A 21,781-nucleotide genomic window follows, 5' to 3' on the forward strand; every position below is an offset into this window, starting at 1 on the left:
TTTTTATTAGAAATAGGTCTATTAGCATAGCATAGTACTTTTTTATTAGTATTACAATCATTTGTTTTATTTGGGTGATGGATGAGTTGTTTTTGGTGAATTTGTGGCGATTTTAAAGACATTAGATTGCAGCTCTCATTTCATGGCGTACTTGACTGCTAAAGTTGTTGCCAAACGTCTTTACAATGGAAACAGGACTGTAAACACAAGCCTGTTTAAATGACTCCTTGACATTTTTAACACACTTGTGTCGGTGTTTGTTATGACGTGGTGTCATGCTTGTGACACTCTTGCAAGACTTTGCCTAAAGAAAGGCAATAGCTGTCTCCCAGGCAATAGTTTTGCATGTTTAACATAGTAAACAGTGTTTGAAAAAACATGTTGTTTGTATATTGCTAAATGGGTGAATCTCACAAAAACCCAAAATTTAATATATATAATTTTTATTATCGTTTAGCTTTGGAGTTTTATTGTATTTTTTATTCTTGTAAATGTATTGCATTTTTCTCATTGTTAATTTTCATTATATTCTATTAGTATTACTGTGAAAAAAAAAATTTTAAAACAGTGTTGGGTGCAGTTCCAAGCAACATAGCAGTATGACAATTACAATAAACATCTGATTTACACATAACATAGTTTACACAACCGTGTTACACAACACAATATACACCTAATAATATACAACATACAGTATACACAAAATAAGAAGACTGTATACAATAAAAATACACTGTACCCCCCCCCAAAAGTATCAAGTTTTGTGTTGATATTCAGCTGTCAGTTAATAGTCAGTTGCCAGTGTGTTATTAAGAGAAGTATAAAATGTGAGTCCAGTCTGTGGCTAATAATAAATGTACATAATTTATATAAAAAAAATAGGCTTAATTCTATTCTAAGTATAGTATAATAATGTATTTATTTATCATTAATAATAATAAATAATAATATAAATGTATTTATTTATTTATCATAATACATATTGGGTTGAAAAAAAATATAGGCAAAGTCTTATTTATTTATTTAGGTAATAAATATGACCTGGAAATGTACTTTATGGATTTTTTGAGAGTCATTAGATTCTTATTACTGTAAGTTTTTACTGTATTAAATTGAAATAATGCTGTAATATAATTTTTATGATTTTAAAAAACATTTTTTATATATAATTATATTATACATTGTTTAATTTTTATTATCGTTTAATGTAGTTTAGTGTATTTTTTATTATTGTAAATGTATTGCATTTTAAATGTACATAATTTTAATTAGATTCTATTAGTATTAGAGTAAAAAAGCAAATCCTTTATCATCCTGTATAACCCAGTACATCCCCCATTTAAATCAGGACAAATTAATAGCAGTAAACACTAAATGTTTTACCATTTCCATAATATATAGATATTTTTTCATATTACAGTGCTGAAAATGTGATTTTTTTCATTATGAAATAAGAATGTTTAAAATAAGCATAATTTTATTAAACTAATTTGTCATTTTTGGGTTGAAAAAAATATTTTAAGTAAAATAGTATTTATCTATTTATTTATTGGGCTGAAATATGACATGGACATGTTCTTTATGGGTTTTGTTTGAGTCTCATTAATATACATGTTTACTCTGTTACATGAAAATAATCCTCTAATATAATTTTCATAGAAGTTTTTTTTATCTCATCAGATAAATTTTTGAATCTCACTTAAACCTTTCCAGGACATATTAGACCAAAAAATCTAAAGGAAAAAAATAAGTATATACCATTTTATAATGATATTATAATTTGTATAATTCTTATTTTTAGGAGTTTTTTTAACTGTAAAGTTATTGCATTTTTCTTATTGGTAATTTTAGATTTAATTGGTAATATGTTAAAAAGAAATATTCCTATTTCATCCTGTATTATTATTATTATTATTATTATTATTATTATTTTATTTAAATCAAATTAAAGGCAGTACAGTACTACAAATACTACCATAATGTATAAATACAAAAACAAACAAAAAAACAAACAAACAAACAAAACAATATATATATATATATATATATATATATATATATATATATATATATTTTTTTTTTTTTTTTTGCATTAATGAGATTGAGATTTTTTGGCTTTATAAAATTAGAATTTTTTGAGAAATGTGCATCATTTTTATTAAAATAATGTAAAAAATAAAAATAAATCTTAACGGACAGCTTCATTTTCTATCATTTCGAGCAAACTTTAAATTTTTTATTTTTTTTTTTTTATCTTGATGAGTTTTGTATGAGTCACCTAACATTTTCTCAAATATTAGTTTACTGCCCTTACAGTCACTGTTCATTTGATTTACCTGCAACAGAAAGTTCATTTCTACCCCAGCAACTGCATGACTAGTTACGACAGACTTTTCCTCTTTTGGCAGAATACCTTAGTCCAGCTGTCAGCAGGATTCACAGACGTCTGTTTGAACCCCTCAGCTGCTAAACACTACGACAGACTGAGCGCATGGGTTAAAATTAGCTCTTAGTCAACACACCACTTCATGGTCCAGAACATACAGCAGTGCCGGGTCTCCTCAGGCCAGCCCAACTGTCTCTCCCCCATGAAGGTTGTAAAGAACGTACAGCAATCAGATCTGACCACCTCTACCTCCCTTCTTATTGGTCATGCTCTCTCCCACACTCTTTCTCTCTCTATCCTAAGTCATTCAGATTCCTCTGGCTTGGACAGCAGACAACAGAGTTCTCACAGACTGATAGTACTTGAACAGTCGCTGTGCTGATTGTAGGAACCAGCAAGGAGAAAGAAAGAGCTTCCTTGTGATGGTTTATTTCAGGAGCAGATGGGCTAAAGTGGACATAACGTATGTTAAAGACACTTTTTTAAAGACTTCACTGTTTTTGACAAAGTCGGCATCTTTGAACTGTTACCTGTAATTTAGGACCACTCAAAAAGGTACGTCTAAACATTAGGTTTTTTGATCATATATATAAACAGCTAGAAATATTTTTCACACAATAAATATTGAAATGGTTTGTTTATTTCGATCTTTATTTAGATTATCAGAGTTTTAAACCTTAAATTGCAATGGTTTGTATTTTTATGAGGGATTTTCATAATATTGAAAGTCTGGGACAAGTCTAAAACAGTCAAATCTATACATAAGAGATCATTGAAAAGTACCAAAAATAAATGATGAAGAACTCGTGAAAACGTTCCAGTTTAAACCATTAGTTTAATCAAAAAGTGAAATCTGTTTGTTTTAATAAAATAATCCACTAGGACATAAAAGTGCATGAAGCTAAATGCACACCCATATGTTTTCAATGATATTAATTGTATTTGTGATGGTTGTGCATTATATATGTAAGGATTTTGCAGCTTGTGAGGACAGGTGTGCCATAACTTTGCTAAGACATTTCTAAGACAAAACTTTAGCCTGGCAGACCAAAAAATGGGCAAAAAAAATGCCATTGACTTACATTGAAAGAGTGACCCAAGCCATATCTTGAGACTTGAATATCATAGAGAAATGGAGGTGACCTCTTTTGACTTAAGCCCACTCAAAACACCTTAACGACGCACTAGCCGCCACCCACAGCACCCTCCAGAGTTTTGCACGAGCAAGCACCACTCATATTTTCTTTGATGCTTATGTAGATGGTTGATTTTAACATGTGAGAGCATTATTCAAGAGTTTAAAGACTGACTTCATTATGAGTAAGGGCTGCTTTTAGGAAACACTTCGTCAGATTGCACTTGCACCAGAGGAGTTCCTTTACCATGGACTCTGGGGAACAGAAGATAAATCAGTAATGCTTGGCAATGTTACAGCACTTTGATGTCCACTGTGACCTTGATTATTTCAAGATTTAAATCCGCCTGTGTGACTTAATATGCTCCCTGATCTTTGATGAGAACTGTCTAAACATTTTAGTTTGAGGTGGACATGAAGTCTACTGCAGACATGTTACTCTCATGTGAGAAACGAGAGAGGTAATAGAAAAAAGTCCAGAATGCTTTGGACTGTGGAAGAACATTACAAATAATGTTGGAATTTGACTCAATAAGTTATATTAATGTTTGACTGTACAACTTACAAAGTAGCAATGAAAGCATACAGTGACCATGGCAACTCCAAAAAGAGAAATTCAAGGCCATAAAAATAACAGTAACCAAAACAGTAGTCCATATGACTCATGCACTACTGTATATCCCAAGTCTTCTGAAGACAAATGAAAACATTGTGTGAGGAACAGACAGAATTCGCTTAAAATGTTCACCTCAAATCTCATTGGCTCTTTTGCATATTGAAATAGCGATAGTGACAACAGAACACAACACAGCTGCACACAAAACAGAGGACAGAACTTACAAAACATGTCTGAAGTTTTTGTAGTTAAAGAATTGATGCATTTCTATGCCCAGCCTTATTTTTGTGATAGTTTTTGTAGTTGAAGAATTGATGCATTTCTATGCCCAGCCTTATTTTTGTGATAGTTTTTGTAGTTAAAGAATTGATGCATTTCTATGCCCAGCCTTATTTTTGTGATAGTTTTTGTAGTTGAAGAATTGATGCATTTCTATGCCCAGCCTTATTTTTGTGATAGTTTTTATAGTTGAAGAGTTTATGCATTTCTATGCCCAGCCTTATTTTTGTGATAGTTTTTATAGTTGAAGAGTTTATGCATTTCTATGCCCAGCCTTATTTTTGTGATAGTTTTTATAGTTGAAGAGTTTATGCATTTCTATGCCCAGCCTTATTTTTGTGATAGTTTTTATAGTTGAAGAGTTTATGCATTTCTATGCCCAGCCTTATTTTTGTGATAGTTTTTATAGTTGAAGAGTTTATGCATTTCTATGCCCAGCCTTATTTTTGTGATAGTTTTTGTAGTTGAAGAATTGATGCATTTCTATGCCCAACCTTATTTTTGTGATAGTTTTTGTAGTTGAAGAATTTACGCATTTCTATGCCCAGCCTTATTTTTGTGATAGTTTTTATAGTTGAAGGATTGATGCATTTCTATGCCCAGCCTTATTTTTGTGAAAGTTTTTGGACCGGTGCCACTTCACAGTGAATGGATTTACCTGCAGGATGCCGAAAATAGAAAACAAGCAATCGATAGTATACATTTTATCACGTGTCGTTTGCCATCAGGTTTGGACACGTGTGACGGTGGCTGCCTGTAGGTCAACAGTTTCAATAAATAATACATTAGATTTTGGTTTGTTTCTCACCAAATCTTATCATATGCCTTCATAACAATCACAAGTCTCATGGAATAATTTATTAGACTTTTGAATTATACTTTTGTGTTCTTTTGAAGCTTGAAGAGGTGGTCACCATAAACTGCCATTGTATGACATCACTGAGCACAAAAGGTTTTCACAATTACCTGTTTGTTTTAAGAAAAATAAAGGGTCATATAAGGTTATAACAACACAGGGGTGAGTAAACAATGACTCAATTTTCATTTTTGGGTGAACTATCCCTTTAAAGAACTAATTAAACAATAATGTTATCTGTATTATCATAGTATTTGGATATTTACACAAGTAACTGTTTTAGAACAAAAGTACACAGATATTTTTCTCTGTCGATATGGACGGTGGAAATTAAACATTTCATGCCACCAAATATTCCTATTTAAGAACAATAAGAGGCATTTACTGTATGTCATGTTGAGCAAATTATTTATTAAAATCAATTTAAAAGTTTGCTTTAACTTAGTTAAAAAATGTTCACTGCTTTCTAAAATGTGCTCAACTATACACTGACTCAAACATCAACAATTAAGTACTGTTTACTGGAGACTATTGAAAATATTGTCTGATTTCTTACATGCCCCTCTCTCTCTTTCCCACTGGAATGATTAGCCAAATATTTCCCTTGAATCATCGGCCGCAGTTAGTGTCTGTGTCACTGCTCATCTCACAGCTAGTGATAAGACACGACCCATGACATCAGCTCTAATTCAGCACCGCAGTGTGAGAAACAACAACATCTACTTCTACCGTCGGTCCTCACCATCGTTATACCAACAAAACACATACTGTTTGTTCAGTTGATTTAGTTCATTTATGTGTTTTGGTTATTTTAACTTAAAAAGCACATTGGACATATTAAACCCAACAATATCACCATGGGTTTTGAATATGTACCACAGTATTACCATGGTTTTTGGGACACGTAATTTGGTAGCTCTAAAAGTACCAAGGTATTTGGTCTTGTAATATGGTATAAATAAAAAGTATCATGATATTACTGAGGTTTCTAGACATGTACCATGGCATATTTAAAAAGTACCATGATATTACCGGGGTATTTGGACACATACCATGGTATTACCCTGATTTTTAGGCAGGTACCATGGTATATGTAAAACGTACCATTATAATACCATGATTTTTGACTGTGTAAAATGGTATTATCATGATTTTGGGTCACATAATTTGATAACTGAATAAAGTACCATGGTATTACCATAGTAATTGGACATGTATCATGAAATTACCAATGTTAATACCTTGGTATTAATTGAAAAGTATCATGGTATTCCCATGGTTTTGGGACACTTACTATGGGACATGTATTTTTGGGACATTTATCATCGTATTACCATTCTTTTTGGACAGTTACCATGTTATGAATAATGGTATCACCATTCTTTGAAGTACCTTGGAGTATTTGTACATGGTTATCATGCAGTACCATGAGTGATGGTGGTGTAGTGGTCTAATGCACATAACTGGTAAACTGGTAATCAGAAGGTCGCTGGTTCAATGCCCACAGCCACCACCATTGTGTCCTTGAGCAAGTCACTTAACTCCAGGTTGCTCCGGGGGATTGTCCCTGTAGTAAGTGCACTGTAAGTCGCTTTGGATAAAAGCGTCTGCCAAATGCATAAATGTAAATGTACCATATGTATTACTGTCAGATACCATGGTATAGACACATTTTGTAACAGTAGTAATTTTATTTTATTGTTATACAACAGCTTTTTTCCTATTTGGAGGCTAAGTATCTATGAACAGGAATATGTTTTTTGATCATAGCATGTATAAATCTGCATATATACCACTATAAACACACAAAGTAAGGTGTTCATTTATTAGAGGAATTTTCAGTTGTGTTTCCACACATCAACAGAAACCTGATTTCAGCCATGTGTGAACTGTTAAGCTCTTCACCTGTTAGCACTTGAGGCTGTATAGCATCCGTCTGCACTCCTACAGGGAGGGTGTGTTTCTCTAAAAGTGTCACAGCCGTGGGATGCAGAATTAACATTATATCATTACAGCCAAAGTCTCTGGTGAAGTCATCTCTGTACTGCAGCCCACACCTATTGTCAGAGAAGACTTCGGCAGTGAGCCAAACGCATTACTGCAGACACCGAGAGATCTGGAGTCTCTGATGGCTTCACGCTTTCCCTCTAGATCTCTTCCAGATCAACGAGCAGAACTCGTAGATTTCATTTTCTGATGGATTCCTTTTGACATCCTACTAATATGGACAGTTGCTCACAGGTTGTTTAATGAAAGCTCAGGAGACATGATGAAGTTCTCACCGAGACCATTGTGGACATACACGTCTCTTGAAGAAAAGCATGTGAGATCACCGCAGTCCTTTTTCCCCAGAAGAACCATCTGAGAAGCAGGAGACTTAAGCGAATGTCTCCTTTCACTTGCCATTTAATCACATTGTGGTCTCGGAGAAACAATTAAAATGCTAAAGTGTCTTTACTTTGTCCTACTTTTACAGTACGAGAGCAATGACATCATCTTCCTCCCATCAGAAAGGCATGTGTTCATCTGGTCTGAGGTCATGCGTCCACTCCAGAGCAGAACCATGTGGCGATAATAAAATATGCTTTTCAGTTACATTTATTCAATCACAACCAGGCAGCACCAAAGAGAATACAGTTATATAACTGACTCTCAAAGTGCGTATGAAAGTAACACTGAGGTTATTACAAATCATATTTCTCATTCTAGGTCAGCAGATGTGAAGGAGCCATTTGAGCAATGGAAAATATGTTCTAGATAGCAAAGTTGTTCCTCAGAAAAGCCACATCACACTGATACAGTCTTTGCTGACTGCACCGCTTGCATCTACCAAAGAAAATTGCATATTGGATTTTTACATGTTCAGAAGAAAATCGGAGACGTTATTGCCGCCATGAGGGTGTTGTGGGTGGTTGCTTTGGAGTTCGGAGTGGTTGTTAGCACATTGCTATCTGATTGCTAGAGATTTCTGGATGGTTGCTTGGTGGTTACTTATACTGGCCCAAGTCAGAAAAGCCCATCCCCAAGTCTCTGTGATATTCTGGTTCTAACTCTCTGGTTTTTTGTTTTGTCGTTTTAGCATTTTCCAGGTTAAAATTGTACATCAGATCACATCTCCTCAACAAGCCGCATGATTTTAGGTATCATTGCAACAGACTTTAATACTTAGGTGTTTGTTGAAAGCCCTAATCCTATTTATATGTTAATAGTAAGCAATGGGTTGCTTAAAAAAACATCACTGTTAAATTAATATTGCACTTTTGAACAATGAGGATTCTGGGTCATGGACAAACAAGCCTGTGTGAAATGATAAATATGAAAAATCTTTTAAAAATCGAGTTTAAAGCACACGTGCCAAGTTAATTTAAAGGGGCAGTTCACACAAAAATGAAAATTCTCTCATCATTTACTCACCCTCATACCATCCATGATGTGCATGACTTTCTCTCTTCAGCTGAACACAAACAGAGATTTGTAGAAGAATATCTCAGCTCCCTAATGCAAGTGAAAAGTGACAAAAACTTTGAAGCTCCAAAAAGCACATAAAGGGAGAATAAAAGTAATCCAGAAGACTCTAAAGGGTTTGATCCATGTCTTCTGAAGCGATTCAATCAGTTTTGCGTGAGCGAATCTCCTTGGCGATTATGATTTCAAGCTTGATTCCAATTCCTTGCGCTATCTAGCCTCTGCACAAGCGTCAAGCACTAGGAAGTGTAATCAAGCTTGAAATCATGATTGTGCCTAGAGACTGCAATGGCAAGGTATTCAGTGAAACATTTGTTACATTTTGGTCTGTTCTTATCCAAAAACGATTGGCATGCTTCAGAAGAAATGGATTAAACCACTGGCGTCGTATGAATTACTTCTATGCTGCCTTTTTGTGCTTTTTGGAGCTTAAACGATTTAGTCACCATTCACTACTACTACCATTGAACTACAGAGGTGAGATATTCTTCTAAAAATCTTTGTTTGTGTTCAGCTGATGAAAAAATGTCACACATATCTGGTATGACATGAGGGTGAGTAAATGATGAGATCATTTTCATTTTTGGGTGAACTGCCCCTTTAAACTAACTTGGCACATGTGTTTTAAACTAGATTTTTTAAAGATTTCTCATATGTATCACCCAGAATCCACATTGCTTAAAATATGCAATATATATTTAACAGTGATCGAGTCTGGTTCATCCTTGGGAGCAATTTCCAAACGCCTGAAGATACCACGTTTATCTGTACAAACAATAGTACGCAAGTATAAACACCATGTGACCACACAGCCATCATACCGCTCAGGAAGGAGACGCTCCTAGACCTAGAAATTAATGTAGTTTGCTGCGAAAAGTGCAAATCAATCCCAGAACTACAGCATAGAACCTTGTGAAGATGCTGGAGGAAACTGACAGACAAGTATCTATATCCACAGTAAAACAAGTCCTATATCATCATAACCTGAAAGGCTTCTCAGCAAGGAAGAAGCCGCTGCTCCAAAACCACCATAAATAAGCCAGACTACAGTTTGCAAGTGCACATGGAGACAAAGATCTTACTATTGGAGAAATGTCCTCTGGTCTGATGAGACAAAAATGTAACTGTTTGGCCATAATAGTCATCGTTATGTTTGGAGGAAAAAGGGTGAGGCTTGCAAGCCGAAGAACACCGTCCCAACCGTGAGGCATGGGAAGGCGGTAGCATCATATTGCGGGGGTGCTTTGCTGCAGGAGGGACTGGTGCACTTCACAAAATAGATGGCATCATGAGGAAGGACATCAGGTTGATATATTGAAGCAACATCTCAAGACATCAGCCAGGATGTTAAAGCTCAGTTGCAAATGGGTCTTCCAAATGGACAATGACCCCAAGCATGCGTAACAAGTCAGCTATATGCCAAAGGCAGGGCTGGACTGGGAAGAGAAATCGGCCCTGGATTTAACATTGCAACTGGCCCAAAAGTTGTTGAGCAGGGGGTGGGGGAAGTTGTGTTTTGTGGTCTGTTCTGCATAATGCGGCGGCTCGTTTTTGCTAATCGCAGCCCATTAGGCACATTTCGCGGACGCACCACCGGTCCGCTCGGTTCTCCCACTGGCCAGTCCGCCCATAATCAGCCCCAAAGTGCATCGGCCAGATAATGCCAGATTGCCAGTCCACCTCTGGCCAAAGGGAACAGCGAAACACACTGCCACAACCCCACCAGCGCAAAATATGAGTGCCATGTCACTGACCCTTGTAAACCAAGAATGATCAGCCATTATATATAGTTAAAGATATAGTTCACCCAAAAATGAAAAACTTGCATTGTATGGATTTTCAGAGCTGAGATATTCTTCTAAAAATCTTCAATTGTGTTCAGCAGAACAAAGAAAGCCATACACATCTGGGATGGCATGAGGGGGAGTGGATGATAAGAGAATTTTCATTTTTGGGTGAACTATCCCTTTAAGGTCTCTGTTCCAATTGAAGTACTTAGTTACGTAGTTAAAACTTAATTTAAAGGCAGTGGTGTGACCATTGCACTGTTGTGGAGTACAGTACGAGAGACTCTCTTTTGAACTCTCGCCTAAAACGTCTCTCGTTTTTCATCAGGTGCCATTTTAAACTAGGCTTCAGTTTATGATTCCTATTTTTATGTGTCCTCTCTCTACCTCTCTCTCTCTTGCACGCTCTCGCTCTTTCCCATTTAGGGGGACACATTTATTAGATTAAGGGTGTAGACCTTCAACAGAAAAGCATTGTAATGGTAGCACTGGGCTACTACTCAGAATCGAAATGCTTGTTGAATGACAAATCGCTGGAATTCTGTACGAATTTGGGTACTTCCTTTCCAATATGATAGACAGACAGCCAGACAGACGTTAATTAAACACATTAATAAGCGAGGTAAATCCCTGTGGAATTAAAACTTAAATTATATCAAACAAACTCCATCAGAAATGTGACTTGTTTCTTCTTGTCTCATCTATCTCTCTCTCTATCTCACTGGGAGTACAGATGTCTTCCCAGATATACAAATAGTTCTTATGAGCTGAAATTATTGCCGCATGATGAGTTTAATTTTGGCATTCATATTATCAACACTAATGCAATGCTTCAGTGCCTGCCAGATAGAATCCCTAAATGTGAGTTTCTCTGCCCTTATTTAGTCAAAATGTAGTTTTATTCGCATGGCTGAATAAAATTCTGTTTCAAAAAAAGCTTTTTCCTCAAGGACTGGAGACAGGGGAAAATAGAGCCCTCCAAACATTAGCCACTGGTAAATAGTGTATTTACTGTACTGTAATATATCAGAATATCTCCAATTTTTATGTTGATAAATGTTGATATGTTGATTTTATTTTATATCAGAATACAGGGCTATGTTTTTGTTACATCATATTACCAGCAGTGGCTAACTGGATCTTGTAATGTTAATTACATTAAATTAATTTGGGGTTGTGGGCTTGTGAAAATGTCACGAGTAGAACGTTATTTCATTAACGTTCTTACAATGTTTTCCAAACTGTACACTGTAGTTGTGGGGAATGTGAAAATGTCCAGTATTCTTAATATAATTTGAATGTTATTTAAAGGTTTGCATGAAGCATTAATGAAAATGTGAAAACTTCCCAAAAGGTTTGTTTGACAACTTTTCCGTTTTCACTCAAAGAAAACAAAGTATCATGACAAAAATGTCGTTTAAAGAGCGTACGGACAATGTTACACTATGACATTTTTCTTCTAAAGTTGCGAGAACTTTGGGCTGTCAATCCATTAAAATATTTAATCGAATTAATTACATGGTGTCCCGATTAATTAATTGCAATTAATTGTATTTAATCGCATATACAAATATTTGCTGCGAAAGCCCCTCATAAAACAATAATTAAATATATAAAGATGAAATAATTTATCTTTAGTTATCTTTAAATATTTAACAATTATATATATATATATATATATATATATATATATATATATATATATATATATATATATATATATATATATCAGTTGGAGATTTAATATGAGGGCTTGTTTAAGGACCCGTCAATGTACAGCTGCGTCAGACATGCTTGTGTAGCTTCTCTGGTGTGTTGCGTCATAAACGTAAAATTTTTCGGTCACTGTGTCAAGTCAAATATAGTTTAATACTCAATCTTTAAACACATCCTGAGATCCCTTAAAGATCGTATTTGCGCTCCATCAAGTGTTTTGAAAGCAAGAACATAACACATGTGTGTGTTGTTCTGCCTACTGAAGTGTTTCCTCACTGTATAAAATGTGCGTTGCCACACAGCTGAAGTTTCATTTACTGCCCTCTGGAGTAAACAGGTGGTACTACATGCTTGCATTTCTCAGGAATCTTCCTTATTATAGTCTGGAGTTATTGCGATTAATTGCATACATTTTTTTAACGCGTTCTTTTTTTATCAAATTAATTGCACTGAATTAACACGTTAAATCGACAGCCCTACTAATAATGTTTTGATGATGTATCATTAACATTATTTTAAAACTTTTGTTCCCAACCGTTAAATAACTTTAGACATAGTTGTTGGAACGTTCCTTGAATGTGGGTAATATTTTTTTTAAAGAATGCAAAACAAACTTAATGGTCTTTAAAATAGGCTTCATCTACTTTATGACAAATAGAAAATAGTATAATTTTTTTCTCAATATTGTGGTTTGAAAGTTAAGGTGACAATGCTTGGTTTGGCATGTGCCAACTTTTGTGATCCCAAATTAGCCATACAGTTATGCCAATGTGCCAGTATTTGAGCGTGTGCCTATGTGTGTGTGTGTGTTAGTTTGTCAAGCTGTTGCAGTATCCACCACTAAAAATAAACGAAGTGCTAACGATGCTCACCATCCTCCGCTGAAAATACCCCAAGAATCTGAGGAATTAACTATCACTGCAAGTTACTGCCGTTCATTTACAGCAATTCGTCAATCTTAATTTCTCTAGAGACTTACATGTAACAGAACCTGTAGCTGTGAAGTTAATCATCCAATAGATAGATAAAGTGTTCCTGGTGTCCCCGGTGCACATGTGTGGACTTCTCTATAAATACCATTCAATTTCAGCACTGAGCAGCTGTGTGGAGCGCACAGGGAGCTCTTGAGAAGTGATGTAGATATTCTCGGTTTATGTTGAAGATAAACCTTCATTTATATGCACCCAGCTGCCTCAGCCACTAATAATAACCAAGCTAAGGTCACCCAAAAACTGTCAGGCATTATCATGTTCCTATAATTGCACCCTTTCTCAAATTAGAGCACTGCGGTTTGAGAAAAATAGAATAAAAGCTTCAACTTGCATCTTGGATGTTGGATGAACAGTGCCGCTGTGTCAACAGTTACAGTCTTACTTTAGATTTTGTTATAGCTGACAGGATGACTGTCACTTTGTGTGTATACATGTATTTCTGCTATTTTGGGCTGTGATTAAATGTCATAACAGAGGAGAATGGCTTGCACAGTAAATCAAAGTCACAATCAAAATGAAAACACGTCCATGGCAGCAACGATGCAATGCTTTGCTATTTATAATGTAAGCACTAAAGATCAGCTGCCAGGGTTTTCCCATCTTTGGTTAAATAGTGGTTTCATCAGATTTACAAGATCGCAAAGCATCTGGATAACACCGTGACCCCTTTCCAGGGGCATGAGACTATGTCAAGCATCACTATTACAATACTATTTCTCATACTTCAAGTTAGGGTTTTGATCTAAGCCCTAAACCTAAGTAGTATACTTGGGAACGCAAACTTGCACCGCTTACAGACATGCATGATACTTCCATTCATGTGGCTTGTTGACATAAGATGTGATGTTTCTTTTTTAAGCCATCGGATATAAGATTTTTGCCCGGTGGATGATAAAATGGGTGACCTGACTCATATCAAACGATTAGAATAGAGACTTGAGAGTGGGCTCCTTGCAGCCACCAAGAACAAGGTATCAACCACTTAGCAACAACCTAGCAATCACCCAGTACACCCAAGCAAGCATATATTAATGTGCTAAAAACCTCTCAGAACACCAGCAGCAGTTTGATGGCTTCAGAGTTAAGAGACGTGTACTAAAAGCCAGAAAAGTCCAGTTTTGGTCTTTAAAAATCACATACCAAAGGCTCTTTTCTATGTGCACTATCTGTGGGTGTATGTGCGCTATCTGTGGGTGTATGTGCGCAAACTGTGGGTGTATGTGCGCTATCTGTGGGTGTATGTGCGCAATCTGTGGGTGTATGTGCGCAATCTGTGGGTGTGTGTGCGCAATCTGTGGGTGTGTGTGCGCTCTCTGTGGGTGTGTGTGCGCTCTCTGTGGGTGTGTGTGCACTATCTTTGTATGTATGTGCGCTATCTGTGGGTGTATGTGCGCAATCTGTGGGTGTGTGTGCGCACTCTGTGGGTGTGTGTGCACTCTCTGTGGGTGTGTGTGCGCTCTCTGTGGGTGTGTGTGCACTATCTTTGTATGTATGTGCGCAAACTGTGGGTGTATGTGCACAACTGTGGGTGTATGTGCACAACTGTGGGTGTATGTGCGCTATCTGTGGGTGTATGTGCGCTATCTGTGGGTGTATGTGCGCAAACTGTGGGTGTATGTGCGCAACTGTGGGTGTATGTGCGCAAACTGTGGGTGTATGTGCACAACTGTGGGTGTATGTGCACAACTGTGGGTGTATGTGCACTATCTGTGGGTGTATGTGTGCTATCTGTGGGTGTATGTGCACAACTGTGGGTGTATGTGCACTATCTGTGGGTGTATGTGTGCTATCTGTGGGTGTATGTGCGCAACTGTGGGTGTATGTGCGCTATCTGTGGGTGTATGTGCGCAACTGTGGGTGTATGTGCGCTATCTGTGGGTGTATGTGCACTATCTGTGCGTGTATGTGCGCTATCTGTGGGTGTATGTGCGCAACTGTGGGTGTATGTGCGCTATCTGTGCATGTATGTGCACTATCTGTGGGTGTATGTGCACAAACTGTGGGTTTGTTTTTTCAAAACCCAAACCGACCGGTAGAAGTGAAGCGTGTTCCAGTACAATCACTGTTAATACTAGCCATGATTTGTGTGTCAGTAGATGAAAATTATTACTAAAACTTACATTCTCATCATAATTTAATGGAGCCTACATACATATCCTGACAAGAACCACATTTTCCATGCGTATAAAAGGAGCATGTCACTAGAAATATGCCTGATATTCAAGGACGCAGTTGAAGCACAAAAGATAGTGAGTCCATATTTTACAATATAATTATAAGTTATGACGAATGCACTGGTTTTTAAACATTCACTGCCTTTTGTTTCGTATAAAGTTTAAAGTTATGATGAGAATATGGACCTTGTGAGATGTGTGATATTATGAGAGATCATCCTCTGACAACAGATGTGACTGTAACGGGTCAGACAGGTTCAATGTGAGATAATTCGGGAGGCAGTTCATACACTGTTTATCAAAAATCTGTTGTAATAGATGAGCTCAGGGATTACATAAAGATCTCTCTCTCTCTCTCTCTCTCTCTCTCTCTCTCTCTCTCAGGGAAATCCCCCTCTTAAAATCTGCATGGGAACATGAGAAACAAGGCAATCGCAGATTAGGACAAACTAGATATTCAACCATTACTCACAGCTCAAGACGGCACACCTTTGTATAAGCCTCTTTTATATTAACAATTTAAAAATCACTGTATGACAGACAAAAATGTGTCATTAATATTGTTGTAAAAGCACCAAATAGTTCACCCAAAAATGAAAATTCCCCCATATACAACACTCAACAGAACACAAACGAAGATTTTTAGAAGGGTATTTCAGCTCTGTTGTTCCATACAATGCAAGTGAATGGTGTCCAGAACTTTGAAGCTCCAAAAAGCACATAAATGCAGCATAAAAGTAACCAATACAACTCCATTGGTTTAATCAATGTCTTCAGAAGTGATATGATAGGTGTGGGTGTGAAGCAGATCAATTTTTATGTTATTTTTCACTATAAATCTCCACTTTCACTTGCACATTCTTCTTCTTTTCTTTTTGGTGATTCACATTCTTCATGTATATCACCCCCTACTAAGCAGGGAGAAGAATTGATAGTAAAAAAAGGACTTAAATATTGTTTCTCACACACACCTATATCATCACACCATAACTCCAGAAGACATGGATTAAACCACTGGAGTCATGTGGATTGCTTATATGCTGCCTTTATATGCTTTTTAAGCTTCAAAGTTCTTGCCAAGATTCATTGCATTGTCTGGTCCTACAGAGTTGAGATATTCTATATGTTCAGCAGAAGACAGTCATACACATCTCGGATGGCATGAAAAAAGAGTAAATGACGAAGATACATTTCTTTTTTTAGGTGAACTATCCCTTAAGCTGCGTTATTGTATGACCTAAAGTTGAGTCCATTCAGTTAAAATTAAGTAGAAACAACATCATTCAAGTGTAGTTGCATCTAGTTACCTTAACTTAAATAGTTAAGTTTATTCTATAATGATCACCAAGTTAAGTTATCACCAAATTTTCCCCCCAATTTGGAACGCCCAATTCCCAATGTGCTCTAAGTCCTCGTGGTGGCGTAGTGATTCGCCTCAATCCGGGTGGCGGAGGATGAATTTCAGACCGTCAATCCGTGCATCTTATCACGTGGCTTGTTGAGCGCGCTACCAAGGAGACCTAGGGCGTGTGGAGGCTTCACGCTATTCTCCGCGGCATCCCGCACAACTCACCACGTGCCCCACCGAGAACGAACCACATTATAGTGACCACGAGGAGGTTACCCCATGTGGCTCTACCCTCCCTAGCAACCGGGCCAATGTGGTTGCTTAGGAGACCTGGCTGGAGTCACTCAGCACACCCTGGAATCAAACTCACGACTCCAGGGGTGATAGTCAGCGTCTATATTTGCTGAACTAACCAGGCCCCCACCCTAAAAATACAATTATTATGTTTCTGCTCCAATCCATTAAGTGATTAAAAATGATGGAGCAGGTCACATTTTATTGTCTTATAAAGCATGACGTGCTCTGTGATGTTGTCTCAGGTGTATCTGTAGGTGACGCTCATCACACTGTTGTTTTCACATCCAGGTAAAGATGAGGTCCAGGACCAGCGATACGGAGGGGCCAGAGAACAGACCACTCAAACCACTCGCTAAAATCCACAACATAGAGAAGGAAGGAAGCATACAGGATCTGATGAAGAAGAAAAGCAAATCTCAGAAGGAGAAAGAGACCAGTGAAGAGAAGCTTAATGTGTCTGGACCTTTGAAGAGTCCGCAGAACCCTCATGAAATACAGCAGAGAAAAGCTGGACTGATGGATCTGTCTAAAGAAGATCTCGTTCATCTACTGGGAGTCATGGAGGGAGAAGTTCAGGTGAGACCTTCTACAGTGACTACACATTGTCATTAATGTTGTGGTTTCTAGTGTCTGCCAAAATACCAGTTTTAACTTTGTCAAATTAAATAAAGGCAGAAATGTGAACCTTATAATTTATTCAAGCACTTACATTAATTCTTTTGTAAACATTTGTGTATTATTTGAGCTGTGAAGTTGTTTAAATCATAATTTTTCAGTTGTTTTGGGGTTTTAGGGTTTGTTGACATGAAATCATCATGGCAACATGTTGTAAAATTGGATATAAATTTACACAGAATAGGTTATTCATTTTAATTGATTTTATCACACTGAAAATCATATTATTAATATCTTGTGGCGATACTTTTGAAACAGTGATTGTCTTAATGTTTACATGTTGGCCCCGTTCACTTCCATTGTAAGGGCCTCACTGAAACTTTTTAAAAGAAAAGGAGGAACGAGTCATACGTATTTTGTGGTATTCAACATTATGCCACAAATGCTGTCGGAATTAAGTTACATACCTCACACACACACACACACACATACACACACACAAACACTCACAGACACACACAAACACTCTCAAACACACACACACACACAAACACTCACACACAAACAAACAGACACACACACACACAGACAGACACACACTCACACAAACAGACACACACACACACAGACACACTCACATAGACAGACACACACACACACATAGACAGACACACACACATAGACAGACACACACACACACACTTGCACGCTCACACACAGACACACAAACACTCACACACAAACAAACAGACACACACACACACACACACACTCACATAGACAGACACACAAACAGACACACACTCACACAGACACACAAACACTCAGACACACTCACACGCCAGCACACACACACAATCACAGACACAAACATATATATATTAATACCACTGTTAATACTGCAAAACTGTGGTGACATTGTATTAGCCATCATTGTAATAAAAAAAATACAAATAAAAAACAAATTGAAATAATCACAAATTCTTAAAGCACCTTACACTGTTTAATAGGACATCCCACATGCATTTGTTTGGATTTTACAGTAGTAACCTTAATTGCTATTTTGGCAGAAAATGTAGCTTCCATATTAAATTCCTGCAAGCGTCCCACCATCATTAATGAATACCATCTTGATTTGTACAGTAACTACCACCTTGATATTCTCATACCAAACTGATGACTCATTATTAACAAAAATAAATAAATAAATATTTTAACATCTATATGAATATGTTTGGGTTACCAAAATGTCATTAGCTGTGTTCACAATAGAATGTGACCATACCCTTGACTTGACCTTTCATTTCTGGTGGACATCTGACCGAAATATAATATAACCCATAATGGATAACATCTCATTATTGACTCATTATTTGAGCAGACAACCAAGAGTCAATGCATTTAATTTAATTAATTTGATCTTACACAGAAATAAAGTTAAAATGCAAAATAACTGTTTTTATTTCTGAGATTAGAACTGGACACCACTGAAGGTCATGATGTGACAACAATGTAGCACACTACTTTTTGAAATGTGCCTTTACAAAAATGTTATACTATATTATATATATATATTATATCATTAGTCGGTTTCAAATTTTCAATGAGGTAGTATACAGTATATGATATTCAGCTAGCTGTTATACTCTATTCTAAACTATTCTGTTCATTAGTGTTCAGATTCAGTGGCTATTAAAGCATACAGCTCCCTCTAGTGGTGTAGAGTGAGAATATCATCTCACCACCCATAAAACATTGGAAACACAATCATCCCTGATTATAAATGCATAACTCAAGGAGTTAAACATTTTTGAAGGGTTGTCAAGCTGCATATATTGCATTTAATTTGTAAATTATATTTATATTATATGCATTTTTATATTGTTTTAGGCGCGTGAAGACATTATCCACATGCTACAGTCTGAGAGAACACGGCCTGAGGTTCTAGAAGCTCATTATGGTTCTGCAGCTCCAATCAAACCTCTTCAAGCTCTGCAGAGAGACAGTCTGATGAAAAGCAATGACATGATGAGAGATGACGTGTATGAGATACCCATGATTGAGGTGAGGAGCGGCAGGGATGAAACATTTGTAAACACAGGTTTGCCTCGAAAAATAAAACAATGAGTTGGACTCATGCAGTACAGTCATAAATTAACATGTTCAAAATTGTTTTTAAGATATTTATTTATTAGCCTAATTTTGTTTTAAAGGTCTCAAACAATAGATTTACATTCCAAGGTCAAAAAAAAAAAACAAAAAAAAACATGTTAATTTGCTCATAATTTAAATGGCAGCATTACCTTTTTTTCCCCAGAGTCAAAAACGACTCGTTCAATGATCCGTTCTAATGGTGCGTTCAACTACAACGTGGAACGAGCGTTTTGCACGGCACGATTACATACAAAGTCACTGCAAAGACGCAAATTCGCGGCGGATGGCGCGAATGAAAACTTGAATTCGTTTAATTCGCGTGTTAAATGGATGAGAAATTGGTTGCAGCGGTGTGTGGGTCCCGGAATCGTATGCCACAACGTCAACGTATCTGGGACTTCCACAACAGTTACAGAGCAGCAATCGTTGTGATATCGGCCATGGTTGAGAGCGGAAAGATACGTTGTCGTAGAAGCCCCTCCTCCTGTCCTTTTCCGGAAGAGAAGGGGGAATACTCGTGGGTTTGCGTTACTCGATTGCGTTAAACAAGCGGTCAAACTCGCTTTGCGTTGTATGTGAACGCACCATAAATCGTTCATTCTAAACTCCGCCTTTCAGAGAGCCTACTCTGCTCTGATTGGTCAGATGTCCCAGTCTGTTGTGATTGGTCTACCGCTTAATGTAGTGTTTGAGGGTGGGTCAAAGCTGTTCGCTAGCAGCCAATGAAGACCAGAGGCGGGTTTTTTGTTAACAAATTACTTCCTGGTTTTTGTTTTTGTTTTTTTCTCTCCTTACCCTGGCAAATTAGTTGTATTTGTGTATCTTTGTCTTTTTTGTTTTCTTTTTTCCAAATTTGCAGACTTTTTTACATGCACAAACAGCTATATAACACTACATGAAAGGTAACATTTGAAAAACCTGTATAGGTGCTCTTTAAGATTCATTTATTTTATGAAATTACTGTACAAAAAATACAGTAACTATTTTTGTCATTTAAACTCTGTATAAAGGAAGCACAACAAATATTACCATTATGTACAAATCCTAGGGCTGTTAATCGATTACATTTTTTAAATCGAATTAATTACTGAATTTTCAGATTAATTAATTGAGATAATCACAATTAATAACACATAACAGTATCAGCTGAAATAGGCCTCAAAATAAAGATAATTTTATTTGTAATAATCAAAATCCAAATGTTTTACAATTTAAATAATATATGCTTTTTTTATTACAGTTATCCACGTTTTGAAACCTTGCACAGAATTGTAACAGTTTTGCAATCAGTTCAGTATATAGTGTCATATGTTGTAGTAAGGTTTTGTTAAATTATAATAATTACTATAATCAATCTTTCTCTAAAGTTGGACCGTTTGGAGGAGAAACAGCGGGAGACATACAGACGAATGCTAGAACAGCTGCTGTTGGCAGAGAAATGCCACAGACGGACAGTTGCAGAACTGGAGGGTGAAAAACGCAAGCACGTCGACTTCATGAACAAAAGTGACGATTTCACCAACCTTCTGGAACAGGAACGAGAGAGGTGAGAAGAGGAGAAATTAATGTGTGAAATTGTGTGTGTGTCCTCATCAAATCACGTTGCATCAGAGCCATGAATTGCACATTGCACATGATTCTATAGGTAACCAAAGGCTGGTTTGCATCACACAATGAGTCCTATAGCGGCAGATGAAGGGATGGCAGCAAGAGCCCTGTCATTAGTGTAGAGGTCTTCTAAGTAAAGCCCTCTGTAGACAAAAACAAACACAGTGAGGCCCTTTAGAACACCAGTGATTAGACCTTCTGTGTTATAAATGGACATGAATAGACTCAACTGAACACTAATGACTTCATAGGGAGCTCCGCAGGTCAACCGTGTCTCAAAGTGTCCTCAAATGAAGGGGTGAGCTTTAATTAATGTGATTAATAGCCAATTAGGTCAGTTTATTTAATAAACG

The 21,781-nt window shown here is 36.7% G+C and overlaps 1 protein-coding gene across 4 annotated transcripts in view; it reads left to right on the top strand.

Annotated features, from left to right (window-relative positions):
- Positions 1 to 2,698: 2,698 nt before the first annotated feature.
- Positions 2,699 to 21,781, top strand: part of LOC127622368 (filamin-A-interacting protein 1-like) — a 32,742-nt gene continuing 13,659 nt past the window's right edge. For 3 of the 4 annotated variants that reach the window (XM_052096454.1, XM_052096455.1, XM_052096452.1), the window contains exons 1-4: positions 2,699 to 2,941; positions 17,340 to 17,627; positions 19,557 to 19,730; positions 21,188 to 21,366. In XM_052096454.1, coding sequence (XP_051952414.1) covers positions 17,346 to 17,627; positions 19,557 to 19,730; positions 21,188 to 21,366 — 635 coding nt within the window. In that variant the 5' untranslated portion in view covers positions 2,699 to 2,941; positions 17,340 to 17,345. The remainder of the gene's footprint in view (positions 2,942 to 17,339; positions 17,628 to 19,556; positions 19,731 to 21,187; positions 21,367 to 21,781) is intronic. The other variant, XM_052096453.1, reaches the window with a different exon arrangement.

The sequence above is a fragment of the Xyrauchen texanus genome, chromosome 28 (genome assembly GCF_025860055.1).
Source record: "Xyrauchen texanus isolate HMW12.3.18 chromosome 28, RBS_HiC_50CHRs, whole genome shotgun sequence".
In the NCBI taxonomy this organism is placed as follows: domain Eukaryota; kingdom Metazoa; phylum Chordata; class Actinopteri; order Cypriniformes; family Catostomidae; genus Xyrauchen; species Xyrauchen texanus.